Below are 26,632 nucleotides of genomic sequence, written 5' to 3' on the forward strand. Positions count from 1 at the left end.
GTGGAAAAAGAAAACGACAAAAGCAGCAAGCGAGAAGGGGTTTCTGCCTCATAATTTATAGCGCCACAAGTCTACTCTGCTGTATACTCGCGAAACTTGTATCTATCTGAATGAATTTGAGGATCAAACGTGGTCTATCGGAGGAGCTGAAGGAGACACAACACCCAGACTACCAGGTTTCGAATCCAGGTGACCAGTGATGTTGCTCCGTTAATAGTAAGATACCCTGAGCTGTGGTTCGGGTTCCCAGTAGACATCTGATTGTATGTTGCCTGTTCCAAGTGCATGAACGACGACTCTGCGAGTAGGCCAAAGCTAAGCCGGAAAGAAGCGAAAATTTGTAGGTGGACGGCTACAGGATATCTCTGGAGCTCGGTGGAGACCTCGTTTCAGGTTAGAGCGGCCCTAAAAAGCACCCCGCGCCTCCGAGATGTACTACCGGCGTTGGAACCGGGGCAACTATCAGGAACACTGCTCTGCATGGCGTCGTATCAGTGGAAGGGATCGGAACGAGTATGGAGGAGAGGCTATCTGGGAGGTAGGATGGAGACAGGCTCGATTAGAGGCTTTCTGCCTCGTAAGAACGGTGAAGACGGATACAGCGTTTGCGTGGTGCACTTCTTGCGCTGTGCAGCAGGTTTTGCTTCCCTCGAGCGATCGCGACATGGCGGATGATTCCGTGTTGCATTATATTGACGAAAACGCCCATCCATTCTTCGGCAAAGCGTGCTGCACTTAATGAGATAAATATCAAGCATGGATCCGAAGAAAAATCCATACCTGACCGCTGCGAAAAATCGCTTGACCGCTAATTAGAAGCTACTGCAGCATTAGGCGACATAACGGCGCCCAGACTGGGGCTCGGACTAAACGACATGTCCGTGTCCTCTTTCAGGTATCTTCCGTTGATCCTCCAAAGGAAGGAAACGGAGTTCTTTCAACGATGCTGATCAACTGCGTCTGCCTATCGAAGTCAAGATGTGTGGTTTCCGACCGCTCTCCTACACCTTCTCATGCGAACACAGTCAATGAGCTGCTTCATGGCCTCGCGACCAGAAACGGGCCGTCTTGGGACAGTTGTACGACGAGCAGTACTGTTCCGCGAAAGCGTCTGGTATGGGGTTCGAGGTCCGGATCCGATAGGCGTGCTAAAAGGATGTGAATTGGGCGTTGGCGTCCGAAGATGGGGCACCGGCGTGGAGCCGATGGTCGCGCGATTTGGGGGTGTCTTCAGTGTACCACCCATGGTGAATCCGTTGAAGCCGTTTCTATATTCCAATGCACCCTTGCCTTTCCTCGCTGCGGATAGAGTCACTCCACATCAGCCTGGCCTGGCCTTCGAGCCCTCATTCCATCCGCGCATCAATCGAGTTTTGGTATTACATTTTCCTTGGACGAGCATGATCCCAACTGAAAGATAGTCACAGCGGAGCTGAGGGCAAAGTTACTACACGATTCGAGTTTAATAACACTTTGGGATGCTGAAAAGCTCGTTACCTGCTGCAGAGGTCGCCTGGTTAATTTCCCACATTTGCAGCGAGAAAGATGAATCAAGTCGTTATCCCACCCCCTGGCAAGTAATCAGAATGTAGGCAACAATCATAATGGAAACAACATACCATCGCCTATATGCTTTATCAGGCCTCACCGCCGTAACCTCCTTGTCACTTGCATAATCACTCTGCAGTCATCCATGATACGACACCCACATTCGACTCGCCGAACCCATACACAGTGAACCTCCTACGCATTCTCAAAGACTCATCTATCTTCAGTCTATACCGATCGTTGGCTCCAGGTCAGGTCCTGCTTCCTCTTCATTAATGAATTGATCAAACCTACGCTCTTCAAACTCTCCTGTCGGCGTATTATTTCCACGTGTATGTCCTTGACAAAATGGAAGGGTGAAGAGAAAGGAAAGCAGTAGTCGTGGTTGGAAGTAAAGCCTCGCTCGGCATTTGCCGTGTGCTCCCACCTCTCCTCCTGCCAATTCCAACAAACGAGGCGACTTGCCTGAGCGAGGAAGGAAGAAGGATTGCCCATTTTCCGTATTACGTGAAGGTCTACAACACTACGTTCAACCCGCGAGAGTGAAACCCAGTCCAATGATCGACATTTGCCGTTCGAACTTGGCGTCGCAGTGTAATCCACCCTATTCAATATTCAGTGCTCATGCCTACGACCCCATAATTGGGCCAAACCTGCTACTGTCTCTGCTTCGAATCGCTGTATTTGATAAGCCCCTTTACTATTTTGTAGAAACCCTGTAAAATATTCGTTACGTAGCTCTGGTGCGTGGCTCAGTCTGGGACGTAGAAGTGAGATTAATTGTGTGCATAGACAGATAGGGTAGGCAGACGTAGATACGACTTCTCTTTGTACCTGACAATGAATCGCATACATCAAACAAAATAAGACTGCTCTGGTCGGACCCGCCGTCACTTTTCCGTAACACTTCCGTCCGACTTGAAAATTTCCCATCGATGCTTCTTGAAGTGGTCCTCCGCATATTTCTGTGCATCGTCTGAGCACAAACATCAGTAGAAACTCCAATAGGGTAAAACAAGGGTAATACCATGCATTATAAGCCGCTTCAAAGTATTCTCTAGCACTTCACCGTATTCCGACCATCTACGCAGCCACTTGCTGGATTCCGGTTCGTCTTCAAAGGCCTGGAGCAAGTCAAAGAGTTGAAGCCTCTCGTCACGTATACCTTCGAGTATCATAAGGCGGGTTTCGGCTGGTGACATACAATTAAGAGCGGGCACCGACACATAATATGGAGTAACCCACGGTAGTCGACAAGATTCTGTAAGCACTTGAATCCAGCTATCTGTGCATCGATGTGATGACCTTCATGGGTCTCGAGGATACTCATTGTCATATCCTTGACTATGATCTCAAAGATGTCTTGTTCAAGAAACAAGGCCTGGAAGTCCTCTATACTGCAAGTGAGTTGAATTTGAATTTGCATCGGATAATCAACGGTACGTACCGTACAGAGAAAACCCCTCTAAAGCGTTCCGGACAGCGGATAGCGCGCCCCTGTCGCTTCTAAAAATGCTTTTGAGGAACACCTCGAAAGTGGGGCGGACTGCAGAGCGTATGCTTCTCTCGCCTTTCTTGACATTCTGACAAAGCGCAACGAACACCTTGAAAGTGCTACAGACGGTCGAGACTATACCGCGGCTACTGCAAGCGTTCTGACCGAGGGCAGCAAGGGTATCAGGAAATGAGATGTCAGTCATAATCATCCGCGCCTCGTCTATCGTATAGATATTCCATTAGATGCAAGGGTAATATATGCAGCGGAACGTGAATGACATACTGTTTTCAATGATACGTTTGAGAAATTGAAGAGCGTTCTCCCGGGAATGCTCATGCAGTAAGGCATCAGCGACCGTGCTAAAGACCCGACGAGTACATACGAACTCGCGTACTTTATCTGTAAGATTTCGTCACCAAAGTCCTTGAGCAGACGCGAGGTGACACACCGCATTCATACAGTTCTCGAAAATAGACCTGAGTCCGATACAAAGCATCATCATCAACGCCTACTGTCGCCAGCTCTTCAATAATGGACTTCTTCACTTCATCTGAGGTATGTTCTGGTAGACAAACCTATCATGAAAAGGTTTTGCAAAGATAACGAAAAACTGCACCTCCAGATAGTATTCCGACCAAAAGGTTTGACGCTTCCCTTTTCTCAAGCCACCTGTCTACGGATAAGGTTTTAACAATTGCTTTTATAACCTTGGGTTCGGCCAGTTTCGTAGCACTGTTGGCTGTGGCAGAGGCATCTTCAGTGTGGTTTATATTAGCTAGGAAGATAGAATACATACAATGATTGACTATCTTCAAAAACGCTGCTATGACAGCTCCTTTCTGAGCCGGGAAACAGTGCTCATTGATGCCAAAGAGTTTGGTCATCAATACGATGATGAACTCTGAATCCAGCATTGCTTGTTCGCGGAATTTAGCTTCTTATATCATATCGTCAAGGAGTAATGAGTTGAATATTCATTAAGATCTTACCCGCGTCAAAATAGCTGCTGAGGCACAGCGCACTACTTCCTTTTGCTTTAGGATGTCCATCTTTAATCATCGACATCAGGCCTTCCTGCAGCGTCTTCACGCCACTTGAAATGATCTCCTCTAGAATAGAAGATATATAGTGAAATAAAACAACGAGGAGTGACAAAACCTACTACAAAGCTCTTTGGACATCCTTTGAAGTACAATGGAAGTATGATATTTGGTTCGGATGTCTCTCAAGAGATTCACAAGCTTAATGGCTAAACGTTGCACCCCTTCAAAGTAATGGCTCAGCCACCAACAAACTTCACCGATGGTAACTCACCGGTGTTACCAATCTCTGTAATGAACGTCTTTCGTATTTCCTCTGCCAAGGCCAGTATATAAGCATGTGTATAAGCACCAATCACGAAGAACCACAAACATATTTTAGCCAAGCGTGCTAGACAAGATAAACCCAAAATCTGGTCGCTGGTTTTTGGCGACTCGGTTATCAGTTTCATGAGAACAGGTGACCAGACTTCCGGCTTTTCTTCCACGATACACCGAGCCTCCTTGTAGTACTTGGTACTCTTTACAGGTATATTGAACCATGCTCTGTCCTCCTCAGGATCCAAGATCAGGTGGGAGAGACACTGGAGACTAGCGACTCGGTCTGAGTCTGGATCTTCAGCCTGAGAGTGCAGCATTTGTCGGAGTGGTGACCCGGCTTTGGCGTTGAGGATTTGTTGATCGTACCCTATATTATGTTGCATGTTACCCCACTGGGATAATGAACTGGGAAAAACATACAGTGCTTCGCAAGTTGGAAGAGACAAGAGGCACTTGCAGCTCGAATGCCGACATCTTTGTCAGACAGCATAGCCACAAGATCACCGATTACGCTAGAGATCTGTTTTGCACATCGTTCTTGAATCTAGTGAGGAATGAATGATGCGTATACAAGTCATCAACTTACTGGACAAAGCCATGAATGATAAACGTCGCAGAAGGAGCGATTGTTGGTCTAGAGTCCAGATACTTCGGGCCTCGGTGCCAGTTCTCAAACCTTTAAGCTTGCGTATCGTATCTTGAACAAGAAAATCGTCAAAGAGATCCATCTCCAGCATATGCTCCCATTCATCAGCCCAAGACAGATCTTTGAGTTCGTCTTCCCCATCCACTATTCCAACTAGAGATGCCCAATTCATCGCCTTGTCACCGATGAACGTAGCTGCGGGAGTATAGGTTTCACTGTTTTTGAAGACCACAGAAGCGTGAATACGCTGTCGAGGAGCGATGGAGCGACCTCTACCAAGATTGGGTTTACTGAAAAAATCTAGAATTAATATTGCTATACAAAACTGTCGTGAAAGCTATACAATACCGTGTGGTAATCTCTACCTCGGTGTACTTGAATCGCCTGATGGGCAAACACTCAAGTACCCACCATAATGCGCTCAGGGACTTGGTTGGCTTGTCTTCCTGAAGATGATCCCATTTCCATTCCCTTATGGTTTCCCGCGGTGAAAAGCGGAGGCCGGTTTCACTGGCTTCATGCTCCATCCATAACAGAGGAATCCGGGAGAGATCAAAGGCATGACGTCGTTTGGCGCTTCCACCACTGTGAACGAAAGGTGTTAGTACGACAGATCGAAAATGATGCCTTTTTTCGACGTACATGTCACCATGAGTACCCATAAACCAAACTTCATCGACATCGACATTGGTATACCCGCCTTCATAGTACTCATTGTCAAGTTGCGGTGTCCGTCCGCCAGCCAAAAATTCAGGAAGAAACTTGACGCGGCGTTCGTCCAGAGCCAGTGCATGACGGAAATAACAGATATGAAAGGCTTAAGTAGTCAGTGGTAAAGGTGGTTCTAGCACGAGTCCCACGGACGAAACAGTGTCCCTATGATAAGAACACTAAGTTCCCGCAGAGATCTAGAGCGGAACAGACGCACCATACACCCACAAAATGCACCTTGATATTTCTCGAGAACGTGTCCTTGAAATTTGCAGCGAGAGCTTCAGCTTCATCTTCGTCCTTGATTACTGATGGAGACACGTCATTTAGATGTCAGAAGAATGGAAGGAGAGTGACTGTGTTCTTTACCTCGGCCTTTATATTTGTTGACATACAACTCATAGGCACTATGCATTTGCATAAAGGATTAGGGCGACCAAGCATCACGAAAAGATATCTCACAGAAAAATAGAATCCTTGTTTCCCGCTACAGCCAGACCAAGCTGCGTGAAGACTATCAGGATAGAGAGGCGGTAAATACAGTAGAAGCAATCTTTTTAATCATCCCTGCTAGAACTCGGACTTGGTACGCCCCACGAGAAAACCCTGAAGAGGAATACATTAATCTGGCGAGCGCTTGAACGAGAAATAACCTACCAAATAGATATATCCGATCCCCAGGTTTATAGTGGTCGACCAACCATTGGTACGCCTCTCTGACAATGCGCTTGAGATTCCTGATACACCCAATATGCAATCAGCGTATGTTTTCAGAAGAAACAAGAGGAGGGATCACCATGCGGTCATCAGATCAATCTTGTTGTCAATGAAGTTTATGCAGTTAGCTAGCAGGGACTTGTCGCGCCGAAGACGAGTTCCTATGCCGCTGCAGTAGAACGTAACTTGGCGAACGTCCCCGCCATCCTTGAGTATGCGGTTGCACAACTCTATGACATTGGTGTTCTAGAAAAATGCCTTGTCAGCACAAGGGCGGTAAGGTATACTGTCAAGATCACGAACACGATGGCCAAACTGCTTGGAGGTCCCATCAATGCAAACAACCAAGTTTCGGAAGGACTTTCGTGAACCACAGTCCTTTTTGCATTTGTACTCGCAATCTTCGGGGCATTCCTTATTGCACTTGTGCTTTTTGCATGTGCAGTGGGCGGAGCATGGACATGAACAGTTGCAGTCGGGATCGCATCGACATTTGCATATCCGGGTATTGGGCTGATTGTTGTTCATGTCCAGAGGTTCTATTGCAGTAGCATTAGACTCAGGGGAATGTTCTGCAGAGGGAAGCGAGCTCGTTACAGAGGGAGGCGCCATGGTTTTTCCAGGAAGAAACACAAGGCAGCAATAAATAGTCGACGAAACGTGGTCTCTTCCTGCGTACTCTGGGTTCTCTTTCCCTTCGGCATAAAGGAATCAAGGGCTCAACATTCGAAACTGAAGCCGAAATACCATCGGTGGGGAGATACATCTATTTTCATTTTGCGACGCACAATCGGAAGCGAAGCAGCAGTTCTCGTGGGAATCTCACGGGAAAACAAGTGGTGCACCAACATGGATAGCACGGTTAACGCGTGTCTTGCGACCGATGCTAGACGCTGAGGGTCAGAGAGACTGGCATGATTTGGTCAAACGGAAACGAGGACACCTTCCCCGTGATGATGATGATGAGAGTATCCATCTATGGGGTCCACGTTACGCTTTCTAATGTGAGGCGCTAATGTGTGACCGATGTGTTATAGACATCTAGCAATGTGGATTCAGTGCATTCAAACAGCGCTGCAGCACTGATTCCCGCCCGAGGAGGTGTGGAACCAATATGTCAGCCTGCATACTCGCAAGGCCGTAGGAAGCATCCACCACCGATGTACCGGTTTTGACTTACTATAGCTGATCGTATATATTCCGGTCGGTTCCCGCATCATGAATCTGCGGTCATACTTCAGCATGGCTCGCACGCAAGAAAATGACGGACCACCATCGGTATCCTTCCTCATGGTGACTAGCCGTAGTATGACGCTACTAGTCCCTGGACTTGGAGAACAGAAAGCCCCAGGCTTGCGGCTGTTCAGACCTCCTCGAATGCTGTCACTGCTGCTGGGGACCCAACAGTGAACAGTGAACTGATCTAGTATCTGCGCAATATATGATAGCCAAGTTTGCGGTAGTTCACACTTCCTAGACGATCTGCGTAATGTTCCGCTGAAAGTGGCAGCTAAAAATATTAAGGTTGCGCGGCCGAATAGGATGCGACTAGCAGACGCCGGCCTAAGAATAGCACACGTCGTGGCCGGTGTGTCTTTGGGGACTACGCAGGAACTAATGTCCAGACCGGTGGTACATGCATATCATGCATGTCAAAGATCTTGAACAATGCATCTCCGCAACGGTATGTAGCTCGTCGGGATGTGTCTGCTTATAGCGTTCAAACGGCGCATAAACCCAAGCCCTCCAAGGTAGCTAGGATGACGCTGCGTGACATCAGTAAAATTCGAAGGCTTGAAAGTATTAAAGAAAACGCACAAAAGATTAACACCACCACCTTTTGTTTCCGAGCACAGTTAGAGTCGTTATCCCATCGCCTGTCCAATTCAAATGGATAGAAGTGTGATATTGGTGAGGAAGACCACATACCTTTCTATTAGCACCGAGCCGACGACCAACCCACTCACCAGCATCACAAGCCCGGCACCAAAAAGAAGCAAGAGGCACCCCGGCAGTTCATTTGATGATTTGATGGAACTTCCTAGCAGGCTGCATACAACCACCTCGCAGAGAACCCACATACAGCAATGACAAGTACATGCGAACTTCCATTCGGTTATGAGTTCTCCAAAGACGCGTCTACCTCAAAAACTCGAGTCTTTCCGTCTGTATCGCGACACGTCATCGTGCATCCCACTAACCCAATGCGGGTCCATATTTCGATTTTTTGCACATGACGTCGCACATAATTTCAATCTCTTCCTGCAGACATTACACCCCTCTTCATCAAAATATAAGAATTGTGTAAACGGTCGTATGTGCACCGTTCGATTAGGGCGTCCACTAAAGGTGCTATAGCTTGAGGCAAGTACGACGTCCATTTCCTTCCCTATTATCCATGCTAGACACTGAGGCAAAAAGTTGTGACCGAAAGCAAAAACAAAGCACCGAAATCGACTCAACCATGCGATGATGGTTCGACTCGAGTGTGGATTACGGGAAAGAGACACGCCGTGCGAATGATCAAGGATATAAGGAAGAGGAATGGCATTATACTACGTGGTTTGATGTTAATAAGATGTTCCAGATGCTAGAAAGCTTGACGAACATACCTGCTCTACTCTTCCATAACTACGTCACCTTCAGCATCCTCTTCTTGAGACGAATTCCACCACGACACATTCCCAAGGCCTGACTCCGCTATCGAACACTGGTCAACCTGTCAACGCCGAAAAAAAAAAAAGAAAACAGAAGAGAAAACACACAATGATCTGATACGGCGCTCTCCTCGGTTCCTGCTTCACCTGCACCCCTTCAGACATCTTCGGCGGTCCCGGTTCGTCATCATGAAACTCATCCGCCTCAACCCGCACACGTACGACTTCCCCAGCATCGATGTACATCCTCGACCCGACGTCCGTATCCAGTAGCTGCGAAGACGTAGTAAGCTCGGATTCTGGCACCCAGAAAAAAGCGCGTTCGTTGGGGTCAAATGCCGAAGGCTGGGGGAGGTATATCGATGGTATGTATATGTCGTCGAAGAATCCCATCGTTACTATGAATGAGAATAATTAGAAAGGGTAAAAGTGAAGTCTGGAAACGTACATCGAATAGATTCAGCATCCGACGATTTGACCTTTGCGAGTATCACTTCGGATGTGAACGGTCTAAAGACGACCAAGCGAAATACGACTGCATTATTTCAGGTCAGCTCTTACATTTCCCACCGTGCAGTCGACGTACCCTTGTAATATAAAAAGCCATCCCCATACCGAACTTTCCCCTCACCCGCCTCTGTCAAATCGAACACGCATACACACAGTCCCACATCGTGAAGCACTCGATTGGCGTACTTTTTGTTGAGCTCGGCTATGAGCGCCGTTTCCGGTGGAATGCCAAAGTTGGAGGGGTGTATGCCGATGGTATCCTGGAGTAGTGTTAGGACGATGAGAGAGAGGGAGACAGATAGAGGCGCTTCTCACCTTGAGTATAGCGAGGTGGAACATATAGACCTATAAATCTGAGTTTGAAATCCCAATGCGCGTGGGTGGCTGTGGAAGCATCATGTGAATATCACGTGAGGGCTTCGGACCGATTGCCAGCGGTTGGCTGTTTAATACCACCATGTCTGTCTCTGCTGGTTAATTTCTTTATTTGCTGCCTGAACCTGTTTTTTCCGCGAATCACACTTGCTTGCAATGTCGGATATGATTACTAGAGAGACGGTCATCGTCTAACAGGTGTCGTCACGGAACGAGCCATGTCGCGAATGCTCGAAGACAGCAAAGTCTTACCAGAGCCAATCAATACTGCAATGTCGCCTATCGTTCTCCAGAGATATTTTTTTGGTAGATAAAAGAACGACAGGTGCCTTCTGAATACCCATCGTGCCCCATTGAGGAGAATGGGAAGGAGTCTGTAAACCTCTCTGCCCTGCCCGGCCCAGTACTGCGCCTGGTGGCTCGGAACTAAACCTCCCTTCTTGTCCTGCCCGAACCTGTGCCCAAACCCGCGACTGGTGGCTTGGAACTAACCCCCCCTGTCCCGCCCTGCTCAAACCTGCGCCCAAACCCGCGACTGATGTGACAGTGTTGAAGATCCTAAAAAAAAAAGTATAAGAAGGTGGTCTCGTCTCCATCCTGGACTTCATCAGCACACTCTCAAACATATCCGCTTCGATCTCTGAAGACTCTTACACCACCTGTACAACATCTTCACCTCCTTACACAGGATTTTTTCCTACCCAACATCAAATCACCACCCTTGGCACATTACCACCTCCGTTCATCGAAATGGCTCCTACTGTCGATGTAAGTTTACAGGGATCCAAGTACAAAGCTTGAGGTGCATATACTGATATGAAGTATAGTACATGGCGTTCCCGCCCATAGCCGCGCTTGAAGCCAAGATCAAGGCAGGCAGCCATGAGGACGTAGTGGACGATATGTGGCTCAATGTCGGCTCATTGTACTTCACACTTGCAGACGGCTTCACCGTGTCGGGACAGTCACGCCCCAGGGTCCAGAGCGGACAGAAGATCGACGTCGGCTGGAGAAAACTCGTGAATGGAAATGTGAGGGTGTTCATCATTGAGGACGCGTCCTACGCCCACAAAAATTCAGGAGCGACATGGGATGAGAAGAGAACCCAGCTCAAAGGGTACCTGGCACAGACGCGTGTGGCGGAGCCGAACTTCAAGAAGACGCTTTTTGGTGCGGTCACGATCGGCAAAGCGACCCAATTCTTCTCATACCCCTACCGCCAAGATCAGCTCCAGCCGCTTCATGACGTGGATAAGGCCTTTGAGTTCAAGAAGCACCAGGAACGCATAGACTACTACCTCACGTACATCCGTGACCAGATCAAGGCTGGTGCTTAAGCATGTCTCTGATATGCATACGAGGAGCTTTATATATAAACATATATACCCTTGACGCGGGACGAGGAGAGATGGAGGACACGTTGCTTGGAAGGGGACACTTATCTCGCATGTTTTGGTCTAACATTATCACTTACACTCGCTTGGTGATTGGGTTTTCTTTTGCGCTTTTGCTTGTATCTACTATACATGGGCCAAATGACCCACAAATCATGGACACAGACATAGCAATAAAAATTTGTTGCTATGTAACTTAACTTACCATCTCAAGATCTCAACTCATCGATTGCAACTAATGATACTCACTGTCTGTGATATCGTGGTATGTATGTGGGTATCGGCAGCACTCGTATGGGCGTAATAGCGTGCAAAAATTCACGTAGGCGCAAGTCGCGTTTTTCCGGTCCCAAGTCGGTTATTAGCCCCCAAGTTTGATTGTATCCTTCCGCAAGTTAGTATTTTTTTTTTCACAAGTTTGCTATTAGCTATAGCCTCAGAGTAAGTAATGCCTAGGCTGAGATATACAAATCTCTATCCAGCTGTCAGGGTACCCGGCATTGGTTATGAACCATAGCAACGCTAACATTCCGGGAACTGGAAGGAATACGGTCCTACGCTGTTCAGCCGGCCATGTCGCGAACCCCTTGAACATCTGGAATGTCGTTCTCAGTGCCCCCCACTGAGCTCAATACATCGCTCTCTGGCAGTATTCCGAGCATTCAAATCTATAGCGGAGTGATGGCTCAGTGGACTGTCTAGACTGAGAGGCTTTGAATCCAGAGATCAAACACCGAAGGGAAATGTATCTGAATTCATCACTTGAAAAAGCGATGGAGAAGTAGGTAAAGCAGATGAATAGGACACTGAAGGAATTCGGGCCACCACGGCAATAGCGGAACGACTGGTGTCAAGCACCGAAATAATGTCGGCCGGTTCAGCTACCTCGTCCCGCTCCACACTCACGCCGCCAGATCTTATTCAAAGATCTATGATAACAGCTGATGCCGATGTGCATATCACTTTTAGGAAAATACTTGACTTGCGGGGGGAAGCGAACTTGCACACTCAAAAGTAACTTGCGACTGGAAAAAGAGAACTTGCGTTTGTCCGATTTTTTGCACGCTATTACGCCCATACACTCGGCACCGGCATCTGTATGGGCGTAATAGCGTGCAAAAATCCGATGAACCCAACTTAGATTTTTCCCAGTCGCAAGTTGGTTATTAGCCCCCAAGTTGGCTTGTATTGTTCCACAAGTTAGTATATATTTTTTTTCGCAAGTTTGCTATTGGCTATAGCTTTAGAATAGGTAATGCCTAGCCTGTGATATACAAATTTCTGTCCAGCCATTCGGACACCTGACATTGGTTATGAACCATATGAAAACTAACATTCTGGGAAGGAATATGGTACCTATGCTATTCAGCAGGTCATGCGGTGAACCCTTTCACTCTCTGAAATGTCGTTCTCAGTGCGCCCAATTGAGCTCGATCTATCGCTGTTTTGCAGTACTCCGAGCATTCAGATCTATAAGGGAGTCAGTGGACTGTCTAGGCCGAGCGGCTTTGAATCCAGATATCAAACACCGAAGGGAAATATATCTAAATTCGTCACTGAATAAACGATGGAGAAGTAAGTAAAGATCAATAGTACGCTGGAGGAATTCGGGCCGTTATGGCAATGACAGAATGACTGGTGTCAAGCACCGAAATAATGTCGGCCAGTTCAGGGGCCACCCGGGCCTTGTCCTCCTCCGAACCCATGCCCTCGATCTTATTGAGAGCTATGATAACAATTGATGCCGGTGTGTATATCACTATAGGAAAACACTTAACTTGCGCACTTAAAAGTAACTTGCGACTGGGAAAAATCTAAGTTGGGTTCATCGGATTTTTGCACGCTATTATATGGGCGTAATAGCGTGCAAAAATACATGTTGGCGCAAGTCGCGTTTTTCCGCTCGCAAGTTGGTTATAAACCCCCAGGTTCGCTTATATCCTTCCGCAAGTTAGTAGTTTTTTCGCAAGTTTTCTATCGGATATAGCTTCAGAATAAGCAAGGCCTAGGCTGTAATATACAAATCTCCGTCCAGTCGTCCGGATACCCGACAATTGGTCACGAAAGATATGAACACTAACATTCTGGGAAGGAATACGGTACCTATGTTGTTCAGCAGGCCATGTCGTGAACCCTTGAACCCTCTGAAATGACGTTCTCAGTGCGCCCCACTGAGTTCGATCTATCGCTGCCATCTTGCCGAGTTCCGAGCATTCAAATCTATAAGGGAGTACTGTCTAGACTGAGTCTGAGCGGCTTTGAATCCAAAGATCAAACACCCAAAGGAAATGTATCTGAATTCATCACTGAATAAGTGATGGAGAAGTAGGTAAAGATGAATAGAACGCTGGAGGAATTCGGGCCATTATGGCAATGGCGGAATGACGGGTGTCAAGCACCGAAATAAAATAATGTCGGCCGGTTCAGTGGCCACCTCGTCCCGATCCGAACACGCGCCCCCAGATCTTATTCAGAGATCTATGGTAACAAATGATGCCGGTGTGTACATCACTATAGGAAAACACTTAACTTGGGAGAGGGACGCGAACTTGTGCACCTAAAAGTAACTTGCGACTGGAAAAAAATTAACTTGCATTCGCCGGATTTTTTGCACGCTATTACGCCCATACTATTACGCCCATACATCTGCGAATGTCATCAGCGGCCGCCAAATACGAGTCGCTTTTGCGCAACTTTGTGATCCTAGGCCAAAGTAACTCCTAGCATGCCCTGAGCCCGACTTTCCACGACTACTTAGTACTCGTACTCATGGTTGAATCAGTTTCGCATTGGTGAGTACCTTGCCGCACTGAGTCTGCGAGTCACTGCCGTTTCCAGCGTGTGATGGAATCTTTGTTCCAATAGTACCTTTATGGATGAGCTTACTGCACATCGGTTCAAGCGGCGAGTACCGAACTTGGTTTGCCTTCAACCACGACTTGATATCTGCTTCGCCTTACCGTGTGTATAGATCGAACTCGCACCCCTCTCTTAGTTCTGGCCGCGCCTTTGTGCACTGCGAGTGAACGACCTAGAAACCATGGAGCTGGAGAATTTCGCGTCGCGGCGTTCACCATCAAAGAGTAACATCTATCTTTCCCCTCGGCCGGATTCTAGAAGTTGCTGACCGACATGCGCACAATGATTGCGACCTTCATTCGTGTCCCCCAGTCCACCTTAGTGAAGTCCAGCCTGCGTCGAGAAGGGACTAAGAATCTCCTTCTGGAATCCACCCAGGGGAGCAGATGCATTTCTTGTCAATAATCGAGCGCTATTTGTCCATTTACTGTCGATACTCTCCACTTTTCCCAACTACTGTATTCTCGGACCTGGTAGACCCAAGTATGGAAGAGAGGAAGTTGCTGTGGAGGATGGTGAAAGCTCGTCGTAGCCGACTCCAAACGACAACTCAGCACCAAGCGCTGAGTATGACTCCTCGAAATACCTGACTACTTCCTCAATTACATTCCCGTCCAAATTTATGGGATCCTCGGGTACACAACAAAGCCAGCTTGCCAGACTAGGTTAACATAACCCCCTTCCATACTCGGGGCCCAGATAGGAAGGCTTGCAACTCCACGGCGGACACTTAGTTAAAATGGATAAAGATCACATGTAGTGATATCACCGTATGTGACGGCAATCTACTTCGCAATCGCAGAGACTAACTGCTTTAACCGACCCTCTATACCGTGAATATCTTCCATGATCAAAGCATGCTTGCTTTCCAAACCATCGAACGTCGTATTCTCGTATGAGAGACTCGACCCCATTCGCAAACGAGACGTACTGACATCTTCACCACCACGCTGGGGCGTCTCCGCCGCCTTCACGGATGAATCCGTGCCCGTCCGCTGCGAAGAAGAATCGCTCGACCGCTGAGTAAATGTTACTGTCGCATTAGGCGTGGCGCTCCGTTTCGACATAACAGATCCCGGCCTAGGGCTCGGACTCGGGCTAGGCGGGGCCTCCATGTCCGAGTCAGAGTCTTCTTCCGAGTCAGAGGCATTCACGGGGAGCTTCCGTTGATCCTCCAGAGGGAGGAAACGAAGTTCTTTCAACGATGCTGACCGACTGTGTCTGCCGATCGACGTCAAGATGTGTGGTTTTCGACCGCTCTCTAATACTTTCTTATGCGCGCTCATGCCAACACAGTCAATGAGCTGCTTCATGGCCTCGCGATCTGAAACGGGCCGTCTTGTGACTGTTGTACGACGAGCAGTACTGTTCCGCGAAAGCGTCTGGTAGGGGGTTCGAGGACCGGATCGGATAGGCGTGCTGAAGTGGTGTGAATTGAGTGTTGGTGTCAGAAGATGGGGAGTCGGCGTGGAACCGATAGTAGCGTGAGATAGTCCAAGTAATTTGGGTGTACCAACAATGGGCTCACAAGGAAGAGGTATTATGTCCGGAAATGCAGTTGTCATAGGTCCCCATGAAAACCCGATGAAGGCTGAACTGTTATCTCCAGACGTCGCTTGAGGTGTCGCTATAGACTTCAGAATAGAAAGGCCCTGAGATGACCCAGCAGACGACTGGAAAAGGTCTGAGAAAGCGAAGAGTTTCGACTCAGATCCACTACCATCTAATCCATCGTCCTCCATCTCAAGGACAGCATTGGGATCCGAGTAGATAAATTGAGGAACGTGGATGTCTGCGGGGACGGTCTCTAATGACCAAAATCAACATTAAGATGATGCAGGTGTAACCCAGTAACCCACCTTCGTGGAGACCGGTCCAGCGAACATTGGCAAAAAACTTGTGAGAGGTGAGCTCAGCAACGGAGTGTCTTCCCAGACGGAATTCGGCATCGGTGAGCAACCTTCGAGAATGATATTAGCGGCACCAACAAGTCAGAATGATAGCACGCTTACTTGCGTAAAAAGTCTTGGAATTCAGGTGAAATAATAATGTTGTTATTGAAAGGAATGTATCTCTGGACAGAGATCAGTGTCTGCTGGACAAGATGAGGAAAAACTAACGTTATCAGCCATAATCTTCGCGTATGTCCTTCGAATATCTTCTGCGAAGAATGGCGCTTGACCATAAGCCATTTCATACAACATCACGCCCATGCTCCACCAGTCCGTCTCTCGCCCATAGACGTCATCTTCATGTTCGAATTCGGAACTGCGGTCATCATCTTCCATTTCCAAGGCAACCAACGCGCGCTCATGGGCCTTGAGTATCTCCGGCGAGATGTAATCGCAAGTTCCACATGGGACGAGACAATGTTGCTTCGGCAAACGCTGACTACCATCTGGCATGCGAGGAAGAAGTGGGGCCGCTGAACCAAAATCAATCAGAAGAATGCGAGCGTTCGTTTTGAGGACAAAATTGTGAGGTTTGATATCTCTGTTTCCTGCGTCAAATGGGAGCTCGTGCATGCAAATCTCGGGCCTACCTGTGCACAAAACCTTGTGAGTGGCACCAATGAATCGCGCTAACGATCTGTGGTGCCCACCATCTGATATCGCGTTCGGAGATCCTGCCGTCCAGCGCACTGGACTCCAATACGTCCCAGAGAGTACCCCCTTCGGCATAGTCCATGACAAGCTTCAAGTGTGTCGGAGTCTGGAATGCGCATAGTAAGTGTGGCACCCACTGCGACTTGGTTGTTGTTGCAAGGCGCAGAATATCGCGTTCAAGCTGCGGGGAGCATTGCTTTATTTTACTTCGTCAGCTGCGTACAAACCGACTTGGGTATCAACGACGTACCTCACGCGCCCTTAACACAAATTTCTTCTCGATGGTTTTGCGTACATAGACGCGCCCGTCTAGTCTACATTTGACAACATCGATCTACCAACAATGATGAGACTTGAATTTTCCAAAGAGAACTAGGACCTACCACGCCAAACTGGCCGTAGTCAAGCTTCCCAACCACCTGGAAGTCCTTATCCTGAAGTTTTATGGAGTCGATTTCGATAGTCCTCGCTGATAAAATCAGTACAATACGTAGCAGAGAATTGACAAGATGCGCATACACGTCTTCCCAATAACACTCTGGCCGTGCAGCAACCGGTCCAGTGCCAGCCCATCTTCCTCCTCGTCGCCATGGCTTTTCAGAAGTTCTTGAAGTCTCGATTTCCGTTTTATCCAAGAGAGAGACATGCATTAGGTCGTTCAAATCGAGGGAATAGAAATACAGCGGTAAAGGTAGATGAACAAGAAATGGAGGGAACGATTGGACGATGACGGAAAAGGGAGAACAAACATAGCACTGTCACGCTGTCACAGAACGTCACGGTATTTGGACAAGTGATCTCCGACAGATGCCGATTCTGCCGAGTCAACTTGTACTTAGTGGCATCCGCCAACGGCTGCCAACAGCCTTGAGTTCGAGGGACGACCTGATTGCTGGTTACACTTTGACCGCATATATGGATTATACATGGAATAAGTAATAAGCTGAATAGTAGTTCTACACGTACGTTTTGCAATCTAGGTTCGTGTAGTACCCTTTCCGTATGAATTCGAAGGAGTAACAATTACTGTTCTGATACCTCCTCAAAGTAAACCGAAGCACTAACTATTTACGCTCTGCTGTAATCGTCTCCATAACCGTCTCTTCAGTCCCAAGTTCAAGAGAGCCCGCCGAAACTTCCGAAGAGAGAACGGCTTGATCTGATCCAAGTAATAGGCCTGGATGCGCAAAGTTCATGATGTAGATTGCTAATACGACCATAGCACCATCAAAGACGTCTTCAGGATCGAAATCAGTACGACACCCAAGTGTCCAGAGAAAAGAAAACATACTGAAATACACTTGAGTGGAAATGATTACGCCGTTCCACCCATCACTCAACTCGATAATACGGTATACAGCTCTGGAACGATGTCAGAAGTTACGGAATTGAGCAAAATTATAAAACATACCGGATATAGAGACAGAAGGTGCTGAGAGTCAACGCTCCTAACATGAGCAACGATTTTCCACTCATGATGCCGCGAGAGTAGATAGGCTTCGTAGAGGCAACGTTCACCTGGCTATTGGCAGTACGGGATACAATGGGAATGTCCTTGATGTATCGTACAAAAAACTCGGCAGCACAAAGAACATATACAGTGATCACAGCTGCAAGGAACTGTATCAGTTATCGACCACAATGCCACAAGCACTTTACTGACCCAGCTGGAACACAATGCCCCCGAGCATGATATTTTCACCCTGTACGTGGAGTACTTAATAATAAAAATTCACGGGAAAATATGGTACTAACCCTGTTGGCGGCCGGTAGAGTGTCAGCTGCCGATGCAATTCCTCCTCCAACACCTTGGATAGTCAAGGCGATGACATCCTGTAGTATAAAAGACGTGGTGAACGACTTGGACACAAGAGAGAAAATGTTCTTACGCAGGTACAAAAGATAATGGAATCTAAAGACAGCTTCTCAGAACGGGTACGAGTATTGGGGCTGTGTCACACATTCGAGGAGTGAGCCTGCTATATACAGGACCCAATTTCTTGATCAATGTGCCGAGGACAACGAAGTTAGCCGCAACCAAAGGCGTCGGTGCGAGGATAGTGCAAACAATTCTGAAGGAACAGAAAGTCAACAAATACTCACTATGAACATAATTCTCGAACATACTGGATTTGAAATGGGTTGGTAAGACTTGGAGAGAAACTCGACCACAAACGACCGCTCCAGCCAAGTACCTCCATGATTCCGGCCAGGCATATGGTGGGGAAGACCCACCACATCCGGTAATAGAGACCTTGACCTACATGGCAGACTACCAGAGTCCGTCAGATAGCTCAATACGAGGATGGCTCGACGGGCACTCACTTGTTGAGATAAAATACAATACCACAAATATTATAGCAATTGCCGTTGACGGAACATAATTGTACGGAGAATCAACGAGATCCATACTTCCCGACAAGACCAAAGGCTCAACTGGAAAGAAGGGATAAGAGAAAGAAAGAGCAGATATAAATCAAACGGCGTACCAGTGGACTCCATCGTTGGCGATAAAATGTTTCTGCTGCTCTCGAGTCTCTAGCTGAGGGGTGTCCTAAGTTACGAAAGACAAAGGGTACTATCCAAGCCTTAAGTAGCAGTGTCTGAAGTCCTCCACTGCTCGGGAGTACGCATCACGACGCCAAGATATCGCATATTAAAATAAGAGATCATAATGTCAATGACAGAAACGAAAAGCTGCTGTGCCGAGCCAACAAGCTCGAACTCGGCTGTCCGGTGATGAATACGGTAAAGGATATCCGAGTCAACTTCGGGTGTTCTCAGTGCCCTCGATGTCTGCCATGTGTATGACATCTGCCACGATCCGAACTCTTGCCCGCTTGTCGACTCGGACGTACTTGGGGTAACAATCGACTAGGCGGGAAATTCTTTTGACTCGGACCGCGAGAGCGGGTACCACGGTCACGTTACTTGATGAGTCAACTACTTTAACGTGGGATCTGCGCCGCGCGATCGTCGCAACACCATCTTGCACCAACTCCAGGACTTCAACGAGATGCCTTGGGACCCTGTAAAGCTCAATAATGGTACTTCTGACACTGTATTATCCTCTACAATCATTTTTGATTTGAATTTCCTCTGACAGGCCATTCTATGCCCAGCATAGCTTTCGGAACGTGGAAACTCGGAAACGGTGATGGCCCTATATCCCAGGTTGACCAAGCAATCTCTGTCGGATTCAACCACTTTGGTCAGTATATTTCGCAATCCTTCTAATTGTGAATTTCCTATATCTCGCTCTAGATACCGCTCAAAGCTACAGAAATGAAACAGAAGCTGGAATTGCGATTCGTGAGAGCGGTCTGGCGCGAAATGAGGTATTCATTACTACCAAGTACTCCGGGCTGGACGGACTGGATATCAAGACGTCTATCCAGAATAGCTTGAAGAATGCGAGTGATAAATGTTCAAGTTGTTCAAGCTGGCTGAAATTGAACTTATGCGCAGCTGGGAGTCACCTACGTGGACCTGTATCTTATTCATCACCCACGACTCGCTGTTCCCGATATACCTACCGCGTGGAAAGAGATGGAAGCTCTCCAAGCACAAGGGCTGGCAAAGCGAGCTATTAATAGCACTTATTTCTCACTCGTCTTCTACTAATCATATCATAGGAGCATCGGTGTGAGCAACTTTGGAGTCAATGAGATCGCGTTGTTACTGGCCTCTTCAAATATAAAACCTGCAGCTAACCAGGTATAGATTTTTCGTGTCCAGTATACGCTTTCATTGAATCTCTATCCCTCAGATATTGCTTCATCCATATGTCTACGCCCGGCAGAGTCCTGTCGTTGACTACTGCCAGAAGGCCGGTGTTGTCATCGAAGCCTACAGTCCTCTTATGCATGTCATTTTTTCTACCATCATACTGCATGATCTAACCATTAAGTTCTAGTCCAATTACAACGCTTCCGGGAGGCGCAGTAGATATTCCAGTTAATGATCTCGCCAAAAAGTATGGCGTCACCCCTGACCAGATCCTTCTGGCATGGACAAAGTCGAAAGGTGCTGTTGTCGTAACGTATGCTACTTACGCACTTTAACCTGAGTGTTTTTCTCACACATTTTCCTTGAAGGACGAGCTCGAAGAAATCCAGGTTGGAAGGATATCTGAATGCTGGGGACCTTGGTATGAATTCCTCGGTCTTTATATGCCCTGCATAATTTATACTCACATCGACACGTAGAACTCACCCCTCATGAAATTGCTGCTATCGATTTAGCGGGTGCGGCTGAGCCCACACACTTGAAGTTTACGCGTCGTGTCGCTGTAACGTGTCTTGGACTCGCCATTGCGTGGGGAACTCTGCGCGCGCTGGGATATTGAGATGAGCCGCCTTCACAATGTATACTGTGTACCACTACTGTCAAACTACATAAGCGCTTGCTTTCTGAAATCTGAGAGTGGCTGTGTCCGCCGAGTGCCGCGGCAACTGTCCATTGCCGAAGTAAGAAACTTCAAGACCAACTTCCATCCTGCATCATCACCGCGCTGTTCATTTCGGAAGCCGACATTTCCTTAGGCGATTGAAAATTTCTCTATCAGATTCCTTCGCTGAGTAAGAAATTTGTGAAACACCGCTGATTCAATCAGTGCTCGCTGTCCCCCCTTGAGCGTTGACTAGGACTTTCATGGCCCCCCAGCTCGTTTGGTTGATCACAGGTATTTGCATGCTGAAAATCTCTGTCGCTCGGAACACCACCTCACACTTTGCAAGGAACCACTTCTGGCCTCGGTCGACGGCTCGTGACATCCGTTTTAGCTCGCGGTGACCGTGTGATAGCCACCGCGCGATCCCTAGAAAAATTGCAAGCTCTTCACCCTTCCAGGGACTCTGAAAATCTCCTCCTCGTTCAGCTAGACGTCACAGCGGGATCCGATACCGTCAAAACCGTGATCGATGACGCCGTTTTGAGATGGGGCAAGATCGATGTACTTGTGAACAACGCTGGCTCGGGGTACCTTGGACTCGTAGAGGAGAGTGGGTGAGTGGTTAATTGTAACCGCTTAGAAGCATTCTTTGGCTGACGGTTGAAAAAGAACGAAGATGATGAGGGAGCAGTTTGAAACGAACGTTTTTGCTGTCGTCGATGTCACCAACGCTGTCCTCCCTCACATGAGGGCACAAAAGCAAGGAACAATAGTCGTCATCGGCAGTCGTTCTGTATGGAGGGCAGAGACTGTGGTAGGCTATAGCAGTTATTTATATTATTGAATCACACCAACTGATTTCCTAGGGTCTCGGAACGTACGCAGCATCCAAAGCAGCAATTCATGGCAAACCCTCTCTGTCTCTGTTATAATTTCCTCTTACTTATCATTCTCCCAAACCGTTTCTAGCTATAGCCGAGTCTCTCATCCCCGAAGTAGCGCCGTTTAACATCCGCGTGCTCGTCGTCGCACCAGGCGCCTTTCGCACAGAAGGAATGTATTCGATCCCCTTCAACGTCAAGAATCCTATCTCGGACTACGATGATATTCGTACCTCTTCTATCGCGCGCTTCGGTTCTGTCCCGGGGACCGAACCTGGTGACCCTGTGAAAGCGATGGAAACACTGGTGGATACGGTAAGAGGCGAAGGTTCAGCAGAAGGGAAAGCTTGGCCTACTTGGTTATTGTTGGGGCAAGATGCGGAGAAGGACCTGCGGACCAAGTGGGATAAGTTGAGGACTACGTTGGAGGAATGGGGAAGTGTTGTTCGAGGCGTTTGGTTTTGATGATAAAAACGAGACTTGCAAGTCCCTCCCGAAATACTCGTCAGAATTTGTAGTCTAAAATAAACATGAATCTATTCTCCATTCGTATTCAAGTTCGCCATTCCTATTTGGCGCACGCCCTATTTGAACCAAGTCTGGCTATTACGGTAATATTGGGTGCAACTAAATGCCATGAATACATATCGAGTCATAATTCGTTAGCCGGGATCTCCAAGGTTCTATGGCGTCGTATTGTGGCTGGTTTAACGATATCGGGCTAGGTGCACTGAGTCAAAAATAATTGGCATTCTGGTATGTGAGTACCACGTATCGATGCACCATTGTAGAAAGCGATAGACGGAACCATGTTTCCAAGTTGCCTGAAGCATGCAAGGGCGCACGCCGCGTACTGAAAGACTGTAAGACTGTTGTATTGGTCGACTCTGCTATATACAAGTTCGGGTAAACAATAGCAAATTACTACCAAAGACCCCGTCGACTCGTCGCTGAACACAAGTGAAAGGAAAACAAAGAAAGAAGTAAATTAGGAAAAGATAAAGGCATTAATATTGAATAAATGCTTAGCTGAGAACCGAGCCAAAGCAACGCTTACAATATAAATACCAAACTCAACTGTCTTCCAACCCTCGAGGCATCATACCATGCAGACAGTGGAAGGCGTTAGGAATATCCAAATCGATTTTGTGTAGCTTGTCGACTGCCAGCGGAGACATGGAAATTTTCAAAAGCGGGATCTATCTCAGAGCAACCAGTAGCACTAGTGATATCGACGAATGGAAAGCACATACGGTATTTATATACGCCTGTTGAGGAAGTGTTACAGTCGTCTGAAATGGGATGTATGGAAGGAAGGGAAAACAGACTTTGGTCCGACCCGGCCATATATGTATCCGAGTCCCCTAATAGAAATGGCAACTGACCATGGTCGGAGCGCTCATTGATGCATGATGAATCCATTCTTTACACGAACCATATCCTTCGTTGCAAGGTATTCCACATCATGTCGAGTACAGCACCTCCAAAATGGCGCGTCGTCGTGGGCTGCGATGTGGGTTTACTTTTGTCTTAATCTGTACAGAGCTAATCCTGCGACAGGATGCCGGCGTCCAGTACAAGAACACGCTGAAAGCAGACCTAGAGAAGGATCCTCGAGTGTCCGAAGTCATTGACGTCGGCGTCGTCGATTCGAACGAGAAGACAGCATATCCCCATGTCGCTGTCACAGCCGCAAAGAAGATTGTCGCAGGCGAAGCTGACCGTGGGTTGCTGATATGTGGCACTGGCCTCGGTGCGTATTATCAGGTCCTCCAGCAAAAAGAGCTAACAAGGCATGCAGGTGTCGCCATATCCGCCAACAAAGTCCCTGGTATTCGTGCGGTCACGGCTCACGACAGCTTTTCGGTGGAACGGGGCGTCCTGAGTAACAACGCTCAGGTTCTTTGCATGGGCCAGCGCGTTATCGGTATTGAGCTCGCCCGTCGCCTTGCCAAGGAATGGCTGGGTTATGTCTTCGACACCAAGTCCGCGTCGGCCGCAAAAGTCGATGCAATTTCTCAATACGAGACTGTCCCTGGCGCTTGTTCATGAACGAGAAAGGATGGTATGCACACATACTACCAGTAATAGTAATCAGAATATCACCTGTACCAATACCAGCACTACATATGCACGATGAAAGATCTTGATTGGCATGACTTCAAGTTCGTTCCACCAAAGGGAAAGCATTCACGATTCCAGGGAAAGGCAAGCTGAACGCAAAGGGAAGCGTACGCAGAATAGGCACTCTTGCTTGAGAAGGACGTGGTGGTTGAAGGCAAGGAGGCGGACCGCTATGCCGGCGGAAATCGAAATGAGGCTGAGGCTTTCCAAGGCGGATATACAAAATACAACCTCTTGAGGGAAGGACTGCATGTACTTTCCAATACTTGCCGATGGTTGGAAGCTGGCACAAATCTCTTATCCATCAGGAAGTCCAGTCTGCGGAAAATAAGACTGACCCATCGGAATGGCTCAGAATGCAAATCATATGATAACTAAGTAAACTGTAAACAGGATCGAAATGTGGCAGGAAGTGACTGTTCTTAGCCGTCTGGAGAGACTTGATTGAATCTGTCTTGATATGAGCATGACACTGTATAACGGTGCTCAAACTTAAGTTGCAAATTGCAGGTCGTTCAATGCAGCAAGCCTTTTTCGCCTATTAGAATCGAAAACCGAAGTGGAAGTATTATTATGGCTCATCATATGCCCTAATTGCCTTGTATATAGTAAGTGAAAATCAACTATAGTCAAACTAGTGTTGGCAATGCTACTAGTCTGAGTTTCACCATGTTCAATGCAGGTCCTTAGAGTTCGGAGTGAAAATTCGGCATTTGAATGCGACTTTGTATGCCTATCTATGTGAATATACACTTGTTTAACCTTCGAGACCTTAGGCCTCACTACTGAACGTTTTTGATGACTAAAGAGTGACCGCCGATATCCGACATGGTTGCCAAAAAGTCCGAGTAGACAACATATCCGCCAAGCGTCTCGTCGTCAAAGGGCACAGGGACCTGGATGCTGCTGGGACGATTTGTAAGATCACGCTCACTCGGTGGAATGAAATTTGCAGGAATTTTTCGTTTCGGATTGGGTTGAATCTTGGATTTGGTCCGTGCATGGAAACCATCACCAAATGCAACCCGGATGTCTTGAAGCCAAGGAAGAAAGGCGGAAAATGATGTCGAAGTAGGAATGGGCGTGTCCTCAGCTAGGAAGCATCTCTTCTGCCTAGATAGGGCTTCCCACGTCATCATTCGGTCGAACCAGTCAGAAAACGGTGGTTTCTTCCCCTTTTCCGTTTTCAATTCCTTCATTGTGGACCCCTTGTCAGAGCGCACAATCTCGTAATGACAGCAGAGCATCATCAAGACATAGAACAGGGCTTCGATATCATGACGATACAGATGGCTGATGTCGGTTGCACGCAGAAGGTCGCAGGCCATATAAGGTGCAGTACCTGTACGATGGAGAGACGAGGCATCTCGGAGAGGAAGAAAAGAGGAGAGGTCGAAATCATTGAGGACACCGCAGACTTGCCCATGTCTCCTTCGATACATCACATTGGTCATACTGATATCGCGGTGGAGAATCTTTGGGTGATCAAAGAGCCATCGATGACCTAGATTAACATGCTTTAGATCATAGCTTGAAGGAGGAAAATGGTGTCGAGAAAAAAAACATACACTGCAATATATCGAGAAAAACCTGACCAATCTCCTTTACATCGTTGAGGGTATCCAGGGAACAGAGGCGTTCGGAGACAGTAATACGAGGAAAACGCTCATCGTATATAAAAGTATTCCCATCCACATATGCAGCATCGATCAACAGCTTCCTTAGTCTTCCCTGTGGCGAATCTTCATCATCGAACTGAAATTCTTCGGAATGAAAAATCTCTGGAAGATGGTCCAAGACCCAGTGTTCCTTGCCTTTACTGGTCATCTCCCGGGCTTTAGCCTTCGCGGCATCAATAAACTTCTTCTCTGAGTCGCGATAGATGCTCGGCCAGCTGATCTTGACTACAAGTTGCTTCCCAGGCCATTCCGGACCCTCAGCGGTAACGACACAGGTGTTCCTCCCAACAAGACCTCGCTGGTAGTGGATGACATCTCCGAGAGTGATAACAATGTTGGTTGTGTCGGCTTTCTGCAAAGTCATCTTCAGACCCCTATGGAAATTCGCAGGATTCTTGCGGTCAACCTTTTCGAAAGACCTGATGCAACGCTCTTCGATGATGCGATCAAGAATACAGCTTTGGGGAAAGGTAAAACGATGGTATCCAATAGGCATTGAAGGCTCTTCATTGACAGAAGACAGTTCAGAGGCCCCAGACGCGTCCCTGTTGCGAGCATCGCGGTGGTATCGTCGAGAGTGACATTGCATCTTGAGTCTTCGTTTCGGCAGTGTGAAAGAATTCATGAGTAGATATGGAGGAGGGGTGGCTCCGATAGAAGGTAGTACAACCGC

The 26,632-nt window shown here is 47.6% G+C and overlaps 10 protein-coding genes across 10 annotated transcripts; 5 read left to right on the top strand and 5 right to left on the bottom strand.

Moving 5' to 3' along the window:
• Window positions 1-430: 430 nt before the first annotated feature.
• On the top strand, window positions 431-739 carry EV420DRAFT_1482498 (uncharacterized protein; the record flags this gene model as incomplete). The annotated part of the gene is made up of 1 exon (XM_060469905.1): window positions 431-739. One exon carries the CDS (start codon window positions 431-433, stop codon window positions 737-739), a length of 309 nt encoding a protein of 102 aa, XP_060327725.1.
• A 1,699-nt stretch (window positions 740-2,438) lies between these two features.
• On the bottom strand, window positions 2,439-7,093 carry EV420DRAFT_1646119 (uncharacterized protein; the record flags this gene model as incomplete). Its single annotated transcript, XM_060477865.1, has 24 exons — window positions 2,439-2,524; window positions 2,576-2,740; window positions 2,794-2,940; window positions 2,996-3,265; window positions 3,329-3,377; window positions 3,429-3,445; window positions 3,495-3,608; window positions 3,663-3,785; window positions 3,843-3,983; window positions 4,036-4,155; window positions 4,209-4,310; window positions 4,361-4,774; window positions 4,828-4,944; window positions 4,994-5,343; window positions 5,402-5,638; window positions 5,696-5,870; window positions 5,918-5,929; window positions 5,989-6,072; window positions 6,134-6,171; window positions 6,227-6,267; window positions 6,306-6,370; window positions 6,422-6,501; window positions 6,561-6,727; window positions 6,785-7,093. The coding sequence occupies 24 exons, from the start codon at window positions 7,091-7,093 to the stop codon at window positions 2,439-2,441; spliced, it is 3,423 nt and encodes a 1,140-aa protein (XP_060327726.1).
• Window positions 7,094-8,940: 1,847 nt separating this feature from the next.
• On the bottom strand, window positions 8,941-10,041 carry EV420DRAFT_714836 (RNA polymerase III subunit Rpc25-domain-containing protein). Its single transcript, XM_060483198.1, has 6 exons — window positions 9,964-10,041; window positions 9,725-9,908; window positions 9,587-9,673; window positions 9,247-9,536; window positions 9,094-9,191; window positions 8,941-9,036 (listed from the first exon to the last, which is right to left on the bottom strand). Exons 1-5 carry the CDS (start codon window positions 9,985-9,987, stop codon window positions 9,099-9,101), a joined length of 678 nt encoding a protein of 225 aa, XP_060327727.1. The 5' UTR covers window positions 9,988-10,041; the 3' UTR covers window positions 8,941-9,036; window positions 9,094-9,098.
• Window positions 10,042-10,380: 339 nt separating this feature from the next.
• Window positions 10,381-11,411, top strand: EV420DRAFT_715330 (uncharacterized protein). The gene is made up of 2 exons (XM_060483200.1): window positions 10,381-10,791; window positions 10,851-11,411. The coding sequence occupies exons 1-2, from the start codon at window positions 10,774-10,776 to the stop codon at window positions 11,358-11,360; spliced, it is 528 nt and encodes a 175-aa protein (XP_060327728.1). The 5' UTR covers window positions 10,381-10,773; the 3' UTR covers window positions 11,361-11,411.
• Window positions 11,412-14,963: 3,552 nt separating this feature from the next.
• On the bottom strand, window positions 14,964-17,631 carry EV420DRAFT_715534 (kinase-like domain-containing protein). The gene is made up of 8 exons (XM_060483201.1): window positions 17,402-17,631; window positions 17,266-17,351; window positions 17,133-17,216; window positions 16,819-17,078; window positions 16,397-16,769; window positions 16,289-16,350; window positions 16,136-16,236; window positions 14,964-16,083 (listed from the first exon to the last, which is right to left on the bottom strand). Exons 1-8 carry the CDS (start codon window positions 17,526-17,528, stop codon window positions 15,062-15,064), a joined length of 2,115 nt encoding a protein of 704 aa, XP_060327729.1. The 5' UTR covers window positions 17,529-17,631; the 3' UTR covers window positions 14,964-15,061.
• An 88-nt stretch (window positions 17,632-17,719) lies between these two features.
• Window positions 17,720-19,746, bottom strand: EV420DRAFT_1337656 (RTA1-domain-containing protein). Its single transcript, XM_060468888.1, has 10 exons — window positions 19,372-19,746; window positions 19,208-19,318; window positions 19,010-19,154; window positions 18,842-18,954; window positions 18,772-18,794; window positions 18,638-18,715; window positions 18,546-18,585; window positions 18,294-18,492; window positions 18,174-18,244; window positions 17,720-18,119 (listed from the first exon to the last, which is right to left on the bottom strand). The coding sequence occupies exons 1-10, from the start codon at window positions 19,382-19,384 to the stop codon at window positions 17,947-17,949; spliced, it is 966 nt and encodes a 321-aa protein (XP_060327730.1). The 5' UTR covers window positions 19,385-19,746; the 3' UTR covers window positions 17,720-17,946.
• A 48-nt stretch (window positions 19,747-19,794) lies between these two features.
• EV420DRAFT_1560778 (Aldo/keto reductase) lies at window positions 19,795-21,334 on the top strand. The gene is made up of 9 exons (XM_060473830.1): window positions 19,795-19,929; window positions 19,989-20,093; window positions 20,147-20,295; window positions 20,351-20,463; window positions 20,518-20,599; window positions 20,652-20,746; window positions 20,799-20,924; window positions 20,980-21,032; window positions 21,091-21,334. The coding sequence occupies exons 1-9, from the start codon at window positions 19,899-19,901 to the stop codon at window positions 21,228-21,230; spliced, it is 894 nt and encodes a 297-aa protein (XP_060327731.1). The 5' UTR covers window positions 19,795-19,898; the 3' UTR covers window positions 21,231-21,334.
• Window positions 21,335-21,365: 31 nt separating this feature from the next.
• EV420DRAFT_1560782 (uncharacterized protein) lies at window positions 21,366-22,703 on the top strand. The gene is made up of 5 exons (XM_060473831.1): window positions 21,366-21,566; window positions 21,622-21,889; window positions 21,945-22,089; window positions 22,142-22,181; window positions 22,245-22,703. Exons 1-5 carry the CDS (start codon window positions 21,536-21,538, stop codon window positions 22,619-22,621), a joined length of 861 nt encoding a protein of 286 aa, XP_060327732.1. The 5' UTR covers window positions 21,366-21,535; the 3' UTR covers window positions 22,622-22,703.
• A 918-nt stretch (window positions 22,704-23,621) lies between these two features.
• On the top strand, window positions 23,622-24,208 carry EV420DRAFT_1274244 (uncharacterized protein; the record flags this gene model as incomplete). Its single annotated transcript, XM_060467823.1, has 3 exons — window positions 23,622-23,669; window positions 23,717-23,909; window positions 23,958-24,208. The coding sequence occupies 3 exons, from the start codon at window positions 23,622-23,624 to the stop codon at window positions 24,206-24,208; spliced, it is 492 nt and encodes a 163-aa protein (XP_060327733.1).
• Window positions 24,209-24,997: 789 nt separating this feature from the next.
• EV420DRAFT_1766426 (uncharacterized protein) lies at window positions 24,998-26,584 on the bottom strand (the record flags this gene model as incomplete). The annotated part of the gene is made up of 2 exons (XM_060480877.1): window positions 24,998-25,784; window positions 25,849-26,584. The coding sequence occupies 2 exons, from the start codon at window positions 26,582-26,584 to the stop codon at window positions 25,063-25,065; spliced, it is 1,458 nt and encodes a 485-aa protein (XP_060327734.1). The 3' UTR covers window positions 24,998-25,062.
• Between the last annotated feature and the right edge of the window lie 48 nt (window positions 26,585-26,632).

Source organism: Desarmillaria tabescens (genome assembly GCF_030435595.1).
Source record: "Desarmillaria tabescens strain CCBAS 213 chromosome Unknown EV420scaffold_33, whole genome shotgun sequence".
In the NCBI taxonomy this organism is placed as follows: domain Eukaryota; kingdom Fungi; phylum Basidiomycota; class Agaricomycetes; order Agaricales; family Physalacriaceae; genus Desarmillaria; species Desarmillaria tabescens.